General features: G+C 38.7%; 3 protein-coding genes across 3 annotated transcripts; all 3 read right to left on the bottom strand.

Annotated features, from left to right (window-relative positions):
• Nucleotides 1–595: 595 nt before the first annotated feature.
• LOC143849694 (uncharacterized) lies at nucleotides 596–1,326 on the bottom strand. Its single transcript, XM_077358845.1, has 2 exons — nucleotides 923–1,326; nucleotides 596–790 (listed from the first exon to the last, which is right to left on the bottom strand). The coding sequence occupies exons 1-2, from the start codon at nucleotides 1,266–1,268 to the stop codon at nucleotides 774–776; spliced, it is 363 nt and encodes a 120-aa protein (XP_077214960.1). The 5' UTR covers nucleotides 1,269–1,326; the 3' UTR covers nucleotides 596–773.
• A 2,472-nt stretch (nucleotides 1,327–3,798) lies between these two features.
• MEE60 (maternal effect embryo arrest 60) lies at nucleotides 3,799–4,700 on the bottom strand. Its single transcript, XM_077358844.1, has one exon. It carries the CDS (start codon nucleotides 4,615–4,617, stop codon nucleotides 4,063–4,065), a length of 555 nt encoding a protein of 184 aa, XP_077214959.1. The 5' UTR covers nucleotides 4,618–4,700; the 3' UTR covers nucleotides 3,799–4,062.
• Nucleotides 4,701–6,518: 1,818 nt separating this feature from the next.
• Nucleotides 6,519–10,647, bottom strand: LOC143849691 (rop guanine nucleotide exchange factor 7-like). The gene is made up of 7 exons (XM_077358843.1): nucleotides 9,773–10,647; nucleotides 9,320–9,436; nucleotides 9,027–9,181; nucleotides 8,250–8,324; nucleotides 7,873–8,163; nucleotides 7,366–7,722; nucleotides 6,519–7,267 (listed from the first exon to the last, which is right to left on the bottom strand). The coding sequence occupies exons 1-7, from the start codon at nucleotides 10,311–10,313 to the stop codon at nucleotides 6,752–6,754; spliced, it is 2,052 nt and encodes a 683-aa protein (XP_077214958.1). The 5' UTR covers nucleotides 10,314–10,647; the 3' UTR covers nucleotides 6,519–6,751.
• Nucleotides 10,648–15,706: the final 5,059 nt, after the last annotated feature.

Raw genomic sequence — 15,706 nt, 5'->3', positions numbered from 1 at the left:
AAGGGGAGGACACCAAAGAACTTTTTTAATCAAAACGAAAACACCCAACAAAGATTTATCTTTAATCTGGAAATAATATGGAGTTCAACCTTCATTAGAAAAATGAAAAGCAAAAGAACCTCCTTAACTAAGATCTTCCAATCACAACCCCAAATGCTTTAAACTCAACTGTTTTCTCCCCTATCAGTCTTCTGTCTCACTCATGACTCACCTACATCTGTGGGCAACTCCGGGGAAGAGAACCTAAATATCATGTAAAATTCTACATTTTGTTGTGTTTTGAAGCTAGATGTTATTGAACACCTGATAGATCTGTTTGTTTTACAAATTTAATACAGTGAAAATCATTCCCTTCCAAAATGGAAGGAGGTGAAATAAAGAAACCTTCATAATTTTGAGTCCAATAATCGGTATGGGACTTAAAATCGGTTCTCATAATCTTAAACGATCAGGGCCTTAAGAGACATCCAAAATTAAAGTCTTCTTTGGATTTCCATATGCTTTTGTTTAAACTTTGACATTTTTTATCTAATTTTTTTTTCTAAAAAAAGAAACTGTGGTTGATAACTTGATAAGCTACGAATTCTATGAAACAGGTAAATAACACGCACGATTACATTATCATTAAAAAAAAATGCACGATTACATTATTCATATACAACACAACATAAAAGCTACTAATAGCATAGCCAGACCAGCTACATCTCAACATAGCCAAACCAGAACAGCAGGACCTACATTACCAACAGTCTCTTAATCCAGTCCCATCATCTTCAAGGCAATGTATATGCTGCAAACAAGTAATTAGAAAAAACAGAATCAGCAAAACCCATCTAGCCAAAAACCATAAAAAACAGTAGAATCAAATTGAGAGAATCAAGACCCAAAGAAAAACATAACAGCAACAAAATTCTCAACCCACCTCCACATTTGAGACCCACAGGCCGGTCTGCGAGATTGCATCGTTTAGGAATGGTAATGGCAACTTCCGGCTTGATTCCAGAACTCTTAGCAGTATTGGAGAGCATGACAGCGCATAGGCAGCTCGGGTTCTGGCCCATTCTCTTAACTTGGGAACAGCAACTATCTGAAACTTCAGCCTTGCCGTCTTGGGCAGCCGATGCACAAGGGGCCAGCTTAAAAGCCTCCATTTCTGGAGAGGATTTCCCGCATTCTCCAGCTCCCTCAGCACTCTCCAGTGTAGCAATACCCACAATCACAAACAACCCAAAAAGGCAGAGATGCTTAAATTTTGTTGAAGCTTCCATTTCTCCTACTGGATATGCATAAAGTCTCCCAATTTGATTGGGTTTTATACTGAAAATGAAGCTCCTAGAAAATGCATTTTGAGCAAAAGTTGTGGTTGATGTCGAAGCCCACTTAGCTCTATTGGAAGCACCACTAAAGCATATGGACACTTCTTTATTGGAGCACTCACTTTAGCGGAGGCAGGTGGAGGATTATCAAATTTCATCTGATAGAAGTAGGTGGCTGCAGCCTGCAGTAATCCATATCCCCCATCATTCTCAATTATATTAAGAGATGCAAAGGAGGAGGTCTTTAGACCCATGAGAAAGTGACATCATCTGCGGCTTCCAGGGTAAGAAATCTGACAGCCAGGACGCTAAATGTCAGGATTATATCGTTGGGTTGTCTCTTCCAAGCCCATGTTTCAATTAATGTAACAGAAAAGTGTGGGCTCAACGAAGTTGAAATGTTCAGTTGGGTTTGTCTAACTAAAAGATCCAGTTAACATTGGATGCCATTTAGATCATTTATTGCTGCAGTGCTCATTTTCCTATAGACTTTGGCAGGGTATCATGAAGCTCTTTGGTGTATCATGGGTGTTTGACAAATCCATAAAGAAAATCTTGCTCCAGTGAGTGGGAGGACCATTTGGCAGTGGGGGATGACCGTGGGGAAATTAGCTCCATGTGCACTGATTTGGCGTATATGGAAGGAAAGACAACAGAATTTTCAAAGAAAATAAAAAAGGGTGGGACAGATTAGCTCTGGAAATCAAAATAGACATTATAGCTTGGGGATGAGAACATGTGGATTTAGCTATAGTATAGTAGACATATTAAGGAATTGGCATACGGTTATGTCGGCAAGAAAAATAAAGGAGAAAATTACCCCAAAGTAGTCTCCGCCACTGGTTGGATGGCTCAAATTAAACTTTAATGACATCTCTAAAGAAACCCGAGTTGGGCAGGTATTGGAGGTTTGATTCTTGATTCTAGTGGAAGATTAGTGATGTCCTATTCAGGCCCTGTAGGATTCTGCAATGCAAATGAGGCTTAAGCAAGAGCGCTACATTGGGGACTAAGATGGTGCGTGTCTCATAGGTCAGGTCCTTTAATCATCGAAGGGGACTCCGCAAAAACATTGGCTTGGGCCTCAAACAAAGATACGGGTCCGTGGAAACTTGAAGACAGTACAGCAAAAATTAAAGATCTTGTGTCCAGAATTGGACCCGAAATTTGGCATAAGAGGAGATCAGCCAATAAAAAAGCTGATCAGCTCGCAAAGGATGGTGTGGAGAAGGAGATCATAGTAGTTCAAGGATTTATATAAGATGGTGGCTTGTAAATTTATCAGTTTTTCATATCCCAATCTGATCTCTTGCTGATATTTTCCACAATCAGCTCTTTGGGTGCCGTTTCAGTTCAAGTAGTAAACTGTGTCAGCTAGGCATGGTTTCAAATTTCAGTTTCAGAATGCTTTTCAGCCGAAATCCGATACATCAATTAAAAATAATATTATATTTAATACCAAATTTTGGCCAAAATTTTGGGGACATATTATACAATTAAAAAAATTGAGCTTTTGAGTTGAAATTTCGGAAAAAACGAAATTTCAAAATTTCAGCCGCCCGAAATAAAATACTGTTTCAGGTATATTCCCAATTTCGGTTTCAGTGCTAGTCGAAATTTAAAACCATGCAGCTAGGGTGTAATGTAGTAGCTATTGGGACATCTTGACCCTTTTGATGTATCATTGTTCCGGGGTTTCAATAAATTTGTTAATTTTCAAAAAAAAAAAAAAATCCTTATATAACAATAGTTTCCAATGATAAATAATATAAATATTAAGTACCAAACATTACCAACCAAAGAAATAATACAGAAAAACTGAATGCATAGAAAATCACCTAAGGAGCATCCATCTAAGTTCAGTTTGAGAACACTGAGAGGCAGAGTAACCTATGAAACTGGCCTTGTTTTTTCCTACCTTTGCCATCTGCCAGCACCTCCATTTTCTGAAAAAAAAAAATTCAGAAATCGAGACACCTCTGAAAACCTCATTTCCAAGAGCCCAAGTATAATATAACTGTGCAATCGTTGTCCTATTACTCTGCACAGTTATATTATAGATTAATAGTTGTATGTACTATGTAGTACACCTCACTTCTCGCCCGGTCAGGCAACTTACGCTGGTGCATATAAGTGTTTATATGGTCAGGCTCCCACTAGCCATAAGATAGAAGCAAGGACCATTTTAGTGATAACAGTAATTTTGTTTTTGAAATAAACATCCCTCCACGAAAACCAACCTAATCCGAAGTGATAACAGTAGTTTTATTCCAGATAACAGAAATAACAAAGAGAAGGGCCGAGCTACTTAAAGGGTAGTGCAATCAAGAAGGGTCTCTCTTTCCAATCCTTTACCGAGGTTATCACTTATCTCTCATTTGTGGATCTAGGTTTATGCTGCACACAATTCTAGTATCTCCATGATGATCTTGTCTGATATTCAAGGTCCAAAAGAAATCAGTTTTGTAAATTTCTAGCTCCATACACAACAAAACTAAATAAATCCATTCAATGTGTCACATTGGATATCTTCCTCGTATGTCTAATGTGCATCCATCAATCTACATTGCACATATAGATCTTGTTGTCCCCATTTTTTTTGAAAATTACAACAACAAACAAGGAAACTAGATTAACATACTAACCAATATCACAACTGAAATTCAGCTACATAAAAAGAAAGTCACAAACCCTAGAAATTCTCTACCGAAAAGGAACAAGCAGAGAACTAACCATGACAAAAACCCTAGCGAGTAAACGCGTAAATAACAATGCAGACATAAATAAGAAGCGCGAGAGGCACCAAGATCACAAGCGGAACAATAGCTCCAATACTCCAAGAACTCCCACAAGCCAAAGTCCCCAACTTAATCTGCACCAAATTCACAAGCGCCATCATCAAAAACCCACATCCACACACCGATCCAACCGCCGATGTGAGAAGTCCAAACCGGAGGAAAGTCTTGTTAACGTGCGCCCTCATGTTACCGTTAACGTGCGCCCTCATGCTACCGCACGCCCCCGTTTTGGCTAAGCGTACGGCCTGTTTTACCCCCAGGGCTACGAGACTTGAGAAGAGGAATGAGCTGAAGGAAAACACGTGGAAGGAGACTAGATCTTCGGCGATTTTTTGGCCGGCTAAGCAGGAGGGATCGGTGACGAGGATGTTTGAGGGGTCGTTAGGGTTCCAAGCTAACCCTAGGAAGACTGCTAATGTGAAGAGGGAGTTCACGTTAATGATTCCGTCTAGGGCTGTGATTTGGATGCTTGTGGTTGATTGATTCTGGCGTGGTTCGTCCATTTTCGGATCGAGAGTGAGTTTGAAGGGAGAATGAGGGTGATGGGTGTTTTCAATTTGGCCTTTCGTGATTGATATTTCCACCCCTTTTTTGTTGTGTTGGGTTTTTATATCGTGCAAGTATTTTTTTTTCAAAGGAAAAATTGTCAATGGGGGACATCAAGAGGGACGAAATGGGGGTTATCAAGTCTCTAAAGGGGGTTTATAAACCCTCTTTAACAATTTTTCAAAAGTACGTCCCCCGTTGGCAATTCTCGTATTTTGATGTACCCCTAATTCTCGTATTTTGATGTACCCCCTCGGCAATTTTTCCTTTTTCAAAAAGTATTGTACGGACCCCAGCATAGGATGATCCAAACCGTCCATGTGATGGTCCACAACATAAATAAGTTGTGCCCAACAAAACATTTCTATAGGATGATCCCAACGAAATGCGAACAGGGTAGCTGGTTGGTGAAGAGCCTTCCCCGCACTATACTTAGTAGCCCCTTGTCATCGCCTAAGAATCTGAATACCCGTTCCCCTTTCTTTTGGTGGTTTGGATCATTCAATAGTGTTCTTACCGTACGTTTTTGAAAATTACGGGGCTCACCCCATATATAAAATCTCTTGTTTTGTGAAATAATACGGACTCCCTTTAATTGATCTGAGTATTCTAGATGGAACATAATATCAGCACAACCATGTTTTAATAATTGAACGACTCAGCTTGCCTTTTTTTTTAATAGTTGCCTTTGAGAGCTTTTTGGAAACTGTAATAAGCTTTTGACAGCTCTTTAAACATTAAAAGACAAGATGCGTTAGTGGATATATCAAACATTGGTTGTGCTGATATCATTTCCCTTCTAGAAAACCTTCCTTTTATGCATTTTGTTACAGCCAGTTGCAAACGCTTGATAAAGAGCCCAGGAGTCTTTATATGTTGTATCAAAGAAATCGAAGTGCATAAATTGCACCATTTTTCATTACCCAAATGATATGTTCGCCTCCCTTTTTTTTACTTGGGAGTTAGGACAGCTCGTGCTAGCTTGGGTACTATGATTTTGAAAAGGCAAAAGTAAGCTACACATCAATGGGAAAACTCAATCATGGCATTTTGATCTATTTCCTCGCTATATATGTTTTCCTGTAACACATCAATGGGGCATTTCCGAAAACATCTCAGAGATCCAACGATGGAAAAAGCAAGCTATACACCAAAGCCGAGGCTTAAACCATCATTACCAATCACTAACTGCACATGCCCGTTGATCCAATCCAAATCGTTGTACATGGGAGTCGTAAATTTGACAACTCCAAGCTATGAGAGTTATATAAGAAAGGTACTATGAGTTTGAAAATGCAGAAGTAAGCTACTCTCTTTTCTAAATTGCAAAAGTAGCAATATTTTACACGCATGTGAACTCGGTTGAATATATGTGGCCAGGAGAGGAATGACCTGAAAATGACAAAATAGCACCCAGAGAGATGAACCAACGGCTAGAAATTTCAAAATTTGAGAACTATTGGACTTGGTGTATTGGGAAATTCATTGGTAGAGCTGATCACCTTCCATATCTTATTTGGGTATTGCTATGCATGCTGAACTGTAGCAAAATATATTTATAACTAAATGTTTGCACAATATTGTGGTATACGATTTGAATAATAAAACAAGGCATTAAGGAAGATGGTTCACTTAGGCTTTTGTGGCTTCATTACTAAGGGACACCTCCACACGTTCAGGTTTTCTTCCTTCTCACTACTTGGGGTTAATGCTGATTCCCAATCACTGTTACATGCAAAGACCATGTTCTTACAAGAGACATCTAAGTACCATCTATAATCTTAAAAACAAACTCGGCTATATACAGATACAATTCAGTGGTTTAGTAAAAAACCAGTAACAGCTCCAGACTAAAATAAAGGACTGGAATGCAAATGAATCATATAACAACGCATCAACTAAGTAAAATAAGAAAACAAACCAATGTCAACTCAAATCAATACCCAGTTTAGAGAAGCCTAGCAATGTGTCATCTAGAGATGTGATTCAGAATGACTCAACCTTTTACTCAATCTCTGGCATCTCATTCAGGGTAAAAGATACTCAATTCTGTCAGCTCACTGAAATTAAAGCCTTCAGCTCTGCCTCTGGCTAAGGAGGGCCTGAGTCATTTTGCAAATTAGTCACATCTTGGGGACTGGTGATCACTTTAGTGCTATCCGAGCATTCTATACGAGTTTGCGATACTGGCGCTTCTTGAATATTGCTCGTGATTGAACCCAATAACTCAGCAGAATTGCTACTGTTCTTCCCCTTCACCTCAACACCCAAATAATCTGTCAAGACTTTTTTCACACCGAACCCACGATTGGGAGGTTTACTGTTGATGAACGGGGGCCTCTCTCCCCTCACAGGGCTAACCAGTTTTGCAGGTGAGAAGCTTGGCGTGGTAAAAGCAGTTGCATATGGAGTGCTCGAGACGGGCACTGTATATGAAAGTGAAACTCTCTTGTGAGCTATAACACTGACTGTAGGAATGGATGAGAACTGATCTGAATGTTTGGTCAGGTCATCAACATAGAGTAGATCATCAATACGAGCAATGATATTAAATGCCATACTCTCCAAGACCCTAGAGTAGCTTTCTAGAATTGATTTCCCTACATCCTGGAAAACTCAATCATAGATGCAAACAGTAGTACTTTAATTAGGTTATAAATTCACAAAAGCTGAATTTTTAAAATATGAGCTGAGAGAATTCTAACCTGGTTGTATTGAATTTTGCTCATATCCAAGGTTGTTTGTGAAAGACCAGGGAACCTTTGCTTCAAGCATATCAAGAGGGATTCAGCTCTATCAGCAAGTAATTCTCTTTTATCTCCATCTACCATCAGTTCTTTGACCATCTCCCATGAAGACTTGGAATTAGTTCGATTTGTGTTGTTACTCGGTTTAGAAGCCGTTCTTCGACGCCATACATATATTGAGGCCTCAACTCGGTTGGCAATCTCTAGAGCTTGGTGTTCAGAAGACAAATCGAGGCAATCAAGAAGGCATTCGGGGGAAAATTGATCCGACGTAATATACCGATGTATGACATCCCCTAGGCTGGCTCGTCCATTCTGAAACCAAGTTTAAACCAACAATTCAGTTTCAACTCCCTAGATTTCACAAAAACAATGTGCAAAAGAGATGAAGCATACACATAAACATATGCATGCCTACACATATGCATAATGCATAAATGTTAGAAGAAGGGCGTGAAATTAAACCTTTGGGAGAGTCTCTAAGTATGAATCTGGGACTTCCATTTCAGCTAAAGCATTGCTGTTAATTGCCATTGCAGCTTTAAGGATTTGGTTTGTGCATTCACGTTTGTGCTGCAAATGCTTCCTTGATTTCTCATGAAGACCACCAGGTGGGACACGGGGTACGGGTAGCCACCACTTCTCCTCTTGGCGCTGAGGGGGTCTACGGAAGGACCCTGAACCATCAGAATCTGGTGCTAAAATCCCTTGGTCGACATACCAGAATTCTGTGTTGCTAAAACTATCCAGTATTTCCTGTAGTACGTGAATATAATAAGTATATATACTCTCAAAGTTGGTAGCAAAACACAAGAGGGTGGGGGCACATTTCTTAATCTTACAAGAAGCATGTTGTCGAGTTTACGTAGTGCTGGGAGATTAATATATAGATCCAATCTGGGTCTGCAAGTCATGACCTGAGTCATATGCAGGAAAAAAATAGTTAAAACAAGGTCTATAAATGGGTTAACTGCATTTTGTTTACTGATCTAACAAATGAATTAACTAAAGACTAGAAGTAAATGGACTTTGGGCCGGTTGGAGTAACGGACTCTGCCGAAGTGGAGGTCTGTGCTCTTTACTTCGGCAGGAGCTTACTTAGGGATCAAATGAAAGGCAAGCTGGAGCTAGAAGGGGATTCTTCAAATGTCATTTCTTGGGTTCAAGGCATGAGCATTGGTCCATGGAGATTAGCTAAGTTATTGTATGCCATTAGTTCTATGATTAACGACAGTTTGATCTAGCGGATCGCCTGGCTAAATCCGGGGCATAGAGGGTCTCTTTTTACTCCACACACCCCCCCCCCCCCCCCCCCCCCTCCCTATTGATGTGAATCTGTAATCTCTTATTTATGCTATGAATGTAGTTATATTTCTTCAAAAAAATAGAAATAAATTTCATGGAAATTGAACCATTTTTAGCATTCCATACTAAAGAAATGAATCAAGAACGCTGGGATTGCTAAACTTGTCTTATAGATAAGAATTCTTCGAATGAACCGCAGCAAATCACAAAAAGATACCATAATGTAGGCAAGTAGTAGAAGGTTATAAACATGAATTTCATGTGTAAAATGACTTCAAATAATTTATTCAGCTCGAATTTAGAATTATAATTACCTCAAGCTTGGTTCCATCAGGAAAGGTTTGCCAAGAGGGTATCAGTTCAACAATGTGATCACTCACACAAAGAAGCCATTCCATCTCTCTTCTCCACATTGATTTTTTCTCAGGAGGTAGAGGCTCTAATCTCCAAAGTTGCCCAAAAAGTGTAGCTAGAAAAGTGACACACAAATATCAAGAACCATAAAAAAGGAGCTAAAATACAGGATTCTAATACAAAGAAAACCAACCTCAAAACAACAAAAGCAAATCTACTAACCCAATGCATAGAAAACAAATAAAAAGCATACCACAAAGGTTTGTGATGGCATTCGAAATCGCTAATGCCGTGCATACGCCTTTCCCACACCCTGACATATCCTCTCCAAGCAACAATTTGGAAAACCTTTCTTTCATCATCTCAATCTCTACAATAAGACAAAAAACTAAATCAAATTAAACGAAAAACAGACGAAACCGTATATTAATAATACAACTAAAATCTCAAAGAAGAAGAAGAATTTATGCCCATTTTTTACTGCAGTACTTTTTTTACACACTACAAAATACAACTTGAACTAACCCTATTCAATTTTTACTTAGAGGGACCTTTGATTTATGATAATATCCTTCTAAATTATACATAATCATGTCATTGTCCTCTAAATAGTAGAAAGAAAAAAATTTCCCCAATAAAAAATTTCCATCAGAAATGTTTTTCTTTCAATCCAAACAAGGCCTTACGGAAAACAACAACCAGATACCTGAAATCTTGGAGCTCCGCTTCTCAGTTTTCACATCTTCATGTTGGATTTTGTCTTCCTCAGTCTTCCTAATTGGCCAACCCATTGAGGGTGATGAATCTTCAGAGCTGCTCTGACTCCTTTCCTCACTAGCCGTTGCTTCAGAATTCAAATTTTCCGAGCTCGAACTGCTCTCTCTGCTCTCATTTTCGATCAAATCCGAATTCGAAAACCCCTCACCGTTACTCGCACTAAACCCATCTCGACCCTGTTCGATTTCCCCTCCTTTCTCGACTAAACCCTCCATCCCAATCTCCCCTGTTTCCAAAAAACCGCAAAAAACAGAGCTTTTTTTCACCAGACCTGAGCAGAGCAATCTCCTAAAAACAGACCCATTTGGAAAACAATCAACCCTAGAGAAATTACTAATAGATTTTGATACCCAAAGCCCCAAAAGGAAAAATGGGTTGAGGTTAGTAGGACTACACTTCACCAACGGATTGCAACTTTTCATCCCCTGCTCTGTTTCTCTGTCCTTTTCATCAGAGGAAGATATATCCATAAGCCTGCAACCATTTCGAAGGGTAAAAGGGGAAAATCCAAGAGGATTTTTGGGGGTTTCTAAGAAGGGTTTTTTGCTAATTTATATGAGGGAGTTGGGAGGGACCAATCATTACAAATGCTTGCTTGAACACATGATTTCTGATACATAGAGAGCCTTTTTTCTTCTCTCTCTGTTTGAATTTCTGCCATTTCTCCTGAGTTCATGCTAACGTTAACTGCCAAACACGCTCTCTCCCCCTTCTCTGATTCATTATAAATGCACAGAATATTTCAATTCGTTTCAAAAATATCATTATAATATTTTTTCGAGTCTTGTGATAGACGGACCTTGCGATGGTTGATTTTAATAGCATGCCCTTTATTTGCTGGAAATCTAGAAACGGTTTAAAATACAGTCAAAAGAAAATTTAGGATGAAATGTCTAAATTGCCCTTTGGACACCATATGTTTCTAACGGACTCTTGTGTAAGGGATGGTTTGAATTTGAACTATTCCTTTGGTTTGCTCCAACTTGGGTGGGCCTTGGATGGCCTACAGCCCAAAATTTACACTTGACTTGCAAACCCTAATTTTCAGATTGGAGCACATGATGGGGCCCATCAATTGGTAGCCTTGGTCAAATATACATGTGCCACGTGAGCACATTGTATGCCAACTAAGAAAAAATGAAAAAAATATTTTGCAAAACATCCACCCAAATGTTGCCACGTGTGCAACAGTTTTGTACACTCAGGATACAACTTTTGTGTATACCAAGCCAAGAGTGCATTCTCAGCATGCAAAAGTTAATGGTACTTTCGTTATTTTTCCTCTAAGTGAGGGGCTTTTAATAAACTAGGTTGCCCGGTTTAGGGTTTTCAAGCGAACGGCCGTATCTTAACATCACACAAAATCTTCAGTTCCCAACACCCCTTCAAAATGAGAAAACCTGCTTTGGCTTTTCTCCGATTGGGTTAGGGTTCGAAAGGAAATAGTAACAAAAGAAAGGGCATTTTGGGCATATAGAAGAGGCCAACATAGGCACATCACCATACTAGCGTAACTTAGCGGGACTGATATCTGCACTACCATATTTCGGTAATGGCACAACAATCATTATTTTACACTTTTTTAAATAGCTTTCCGCAACATTAGAATGCACAAACAAATGCTATCAACATCCAATAATATTAGTGTAAAACAAAGTAAGTAGTGCGATTATCAAAATATAATAGTGCATATGATTGGGTACATTGATCAGGATAGAGGTGGGTAAATGCAAACTTAGAGCTGATATAATGTTTAAATGTAATTAATTTAACTAACGTAGAATTCAAATAATGATTAAGTGAAAATAATTTAACTTAAACCTGATATAATGATTAATGACAATGACATGCTCAATTTGTACTGGAAAGAGGTGTTGTTGAGCTTTCATAAATCACTCACCTTCCTCTCATTTCTTTCTTTCTTTCCTTGTAAGGCTTTTTTTTTTATCATTTTGCGGTAGTTCCAACTAAAAAGCCCTGCAACGGCTACCAGGCCCAGTTCAATTTAGAAAACAATGTTAGTACTTAGTAGCCGTTGGTAGAAAACTTGACTTTTGTTTTTAGAAATCTCTCTCTCTCTCTCTCTCTCTCTCTCTCTCTCTCTCTCTCCACACCCTTTAGTTCAATTTTTGAATTGGGTTGTATGAGTATTGAATCAGAACCCCTTTGTTCCTTTCTTTATTGGTAGAGAAGGAAAAAGGGCTGTCCTTAAATTGAATTCTCTAAGTGGGATTCAGTAAAACATTGATTCAAAAGTTATTTTTTCTTCTTTATCTGTTGGTGGGGAAGAAAAAGGACCGTCATCTTCTGATGAAAGCTCCGTGTGTTTGATACATCAGTAGTAAATAGCTAATATGACCGTTTTGGATTTGTTTTTGTAGGACACTTTTCGTTCATAGTTAATGAGTAGTGACCTACATGGGTCTCCGACTAGTGGAACAAGGGCTAGGACGTAAATGTCATGGATTGTCACATGAATATATCCAACTCGAACTTACCAGTTTGACCCTGTGGAATAACAAGCACATTGTAAATAAGAAGTTTTTAATTGGAAAATTCTTTAGCAAACAACTAAATTTTTAATGGAAATTTCTTTAGATAATTCTCCTCTTAAATAAAAATTGAAAAAAAAAAAAAAAAAAAATCCTTCCTTCACATGATCGAGATGCAAATGTATACCTACCTCTCTCTCTCTCTATCTATCTATCTATCTATATATCTAAGAATGGCTCACATTTTTTTAGCAAGCCCCACTGTTAAAGTATAAAAGATTAAATAACGCTATCTCCAATAGCTTAAGCTTTTGGAGTTACTGGTAGTTTCACATTATATCAGAGCAAAATGTCTCGAGTTCAAACCTCCCGGGATAGCAAAAATCCACATGCAATGGGCAAACCTAAAAAGAGGGGCCACATGTGCAACGTGTCGACCAGCCCTAGAAAGAGGGGCCACACGTGGGGGCTGTTAAAGTATAAAAGATTAAAAAACGCCATCTCCAATAGCTTAAGCTTTTGGAGTTACTGGTAGTTTTCACACCCACTCTTGAGTTTCACCAACAGCTGAATGTTTTAAGGGGAAATTTCTTTAAATAACACTTCTCTTAAACAAATTTTGAAAAAGCACTTTCCTTAAATAACACTTCTCTTAAGATTTCTTTAAATAACACTTCTCCTAAACTAAATTTCATTAAATAATACTTCTCTTAAACAAAATTTGAAAAAACACTTTCCTTCACCTCACTGAGATGCCAACTTATACCTGCCTTTCTCTCTCCCTATCTCAAAGAGGATTGATATCTGCGCTACCATATTTTGATAATGGCACTACTCACTATGTTTACGGTTTTTTTAATAACATTTTCATGGCTGTTACAAAACTCAAGATGCTATCAACTTCTAATAAAAAAAATGGTGGAAAAAATATTGAAGGTGGAGATGATGGAAGATGCTGTTAAAGTTTGTTGGGGTTCCATGCAAAAGCAAAATATCCCACATTGGAAATGTAAAGAGATGTGGATGGGGTTATAAGGGAATGGGCACCCTCCCCTTAACGGCTAGCTTTTAGGGGTGAGTTCTACCCGATTAAATCCCCTACAAATGGTATCCAAGTGCGGGAATGTCCCTCGGGGAAGATCTCAGTAACCCCCGGTGTGCTTCCGATGACGGGAAAGTCCCTCGGAGAAGATCTCGTGGTTCCCACATTGCTTCTACATGGAGGGCGAGATTGTTGGGGTTCCACGCAAAAGCAAAAGATCCCACATCGGAAATGTAAAGTGATGTAGATGGGGTTATAAGGGAATGGGCACCCTCCCCTTAACGGCTAGCTTTTAGGGGTGAGTTCTACCCGGTTAAATTCCCTATAGATGGAAATTGAGATGTTTCAAGGCACATAGTCGCTTTCCTTAAGACGATATTCGCCCCCACCATTTGTGTGTTTAAGGGGAACCACGAATTTGCCTCCAAGATACAATGAAGCCCAATGAATCTTCACCAAATGTTTGTTGACCTTTTACACTAAACAGCAACAAACCCCAAACCGCCTTTTGGATTTGCAAGCAAGTGAGATACGAGTGTCTATTTCTACAGAATAACTGAACACTTAAAGAAAACTTCTAAAAGAGAATAAAGAGGGATTTTTGAAAGGCTTTAAGAGAGTGGAATGCTTTGAAATTTCTCGATTTAGAAGTCCCCATAATTGAATTTCGTAATCTGCTGTAAATGGTGGTTTCAACTCTTTTTATATAGCCTCGGTTGACTTTTCTGTTTGAATTAAATCCCTACAGGGCACTTTTGAAATTTGGGTTGAAATCAGACCGTCAGATAACACCCATCCACGATTCTACAGTCCAGATCATTCTTGTAGTGACTGTTGGTTTATGTAAAACCTCCGCCTTCCCCTATAGCCGCTAGATCACGACCAATCACCAACCCATTGCTCGGATCACACTCGATCGACTTCTGATCCTTGGGATGTGACTGGTCACGATTTGATAGTCCAAATTGCATCCAATAAGACACTAGCCGTTACCCACGCTCTAACGCACCAGATCAAACCCAACCCCTCACTAGCTGTTGGACAAGCGCACGTGATCCTACGGTCCAAACATGGTTTTAAATTTCCGAAATTCAATTTTTCGCCATTTACCAAATTTCGGTAATTTCTGTCCGAAATTTCAATTTAATGACATTATTTAATAAATAAATAAAAAGAGTCACAAAATTTCGGAATTTGGGTCCGGAATTTGGAACAAAATTACCAAATTTCGACCGAAATTTCAATCTAAAGTTCGGTTTTCCGGAAATCCGAAACTGGTACCAAAATCGAAATTTTAAACCTTGGGTCCAGATCGCACCCGCTCGGGATCACCATCGGATTACACTGATCTTGATCCAACAACTAGGATCAAATTTGAAAAATTTTAAGCGTGAAGAGAACCGACGCACCAGATCAAACCCAATCCGTCACACTAGCCGTTGGACACACCCTAGCATGTTCCTACGATCCGGATCATACCCGCTCGGGATCCTCATCGGATTACACCGATCTTGATCCACGGCTAGAATCAAATCTAAAAACTTTGTCTATTGTCATATCCTCTCTTTATAGTGTTTGTCCCATTTTTCCACTACTCATTTTACCTCAATTCACTCAAGATGATAGAACTGAAAATCCTCGCCATCACAAGAATTTTAATCCCTTTGAACCTCCCTGTTACCGATTTCAAGCTATAAAGATAGTACTACAGTACATATACCAATTATAAAATATCATTAAAAAAAAAACACAATTATAAAATCCTAACAATCGAATTAAATGTATTTTTTAACTATTGGATATGGACCATGGCCCATATGTAATTTTTAATGAAATATTCATAGGTTGGTATATGCACTCCCCTGTTTCGATATTGACATTCTATCGCTATTCTATACTTTTCCTATGTTTTCCTGATGGTTCCGCTAATCTTGTGTTGGATAACATGTGGAGAGGCGTGTTTTGGAGCATTGCCTTTGTCCCGTGGATTCGTTTTTGTCGTGATTTCAAACCTTTTAACGAATACAGCTTGCAGTTTGGAACTTCAGTTTTCAAAAAGAAGATAAACTAATTGTCATTCTTCTTGAAACTTCTTTTTTTCCTCTTTGTTGGTTATGATTTTGTTTGAAAGCTCGTCTGCTTTGTTTGGACATGTTTGCAATAACGGCTACCCTTTGATTCAAAGCTACAACAAACCCAGCGTGACGTTTTAAAATGGGTATTAGTTAATTAATAGAACATAAGATTGGCTGCTGTATACAGAAAATTACCAATAAAATCTTCTCCTAAAATTTATCCATAAAAATCACCGAAAAGTTTGTTAATTACT

This window comes from Tasmannia lanceolata, unplaced genomic scaffold, assembly GCF_043159265.1.
Source record: "Tasmannia lanceolata isolate RefF3 unplaced genomic scaffold, GAP_Taslan_0.1 ptg000018l, whole genome shotgun sequence".
NCBI lineage: Eukaryota > Viridiplantae > Streptophyta > Magnoliopsida > Canellales > Winteraceae > Tasmannia > Tasmannia lanceolata.
Note: the sequence above shows the minus strand (reverse complement) of the source record. Positions and strands in the feature narration are given on the sequence as shown.

Excerpts from the sequence above, each read along its gene's own strand:
- LOC143849694 (XM_077358845.1), bottom strand. The coding sequence starts at position 1,268 with ATGGAAGCTTCAACAAAATTTAAGCATCTCTGCCTTTTTGGGTTGTTT.
- LOC143849691 (XM_077358843.1), bottom strand. The coding sequence starts at position 10,313 with ATGGATATATCTTCCTCTGATGAAAAGGACAGAGAAACAGAGCAGGGG. Across the intron at positions 9,182-9,319 it reads TGCCATCACAAACCTTTGTG|CTACACTTTTTGGGCAACTT; the intron begins GTATGCTTTTTA and ends TCACTTTTCTAG. Across the intron at positions 8,325-9,026 it reads CTGATGGAACCAAGCTTGAG|GTCATGACTTGCAGACCCAG; the intron begins GTAATTATAATT and ends CATATGACTCAG.
- MEE60 (XM_077358844.1), bottom strand. The coding sequence starts at position 4,617 with ATGGACGAACCACGCCAGAATCAATCAACCACAAGCATCCAAATCACA.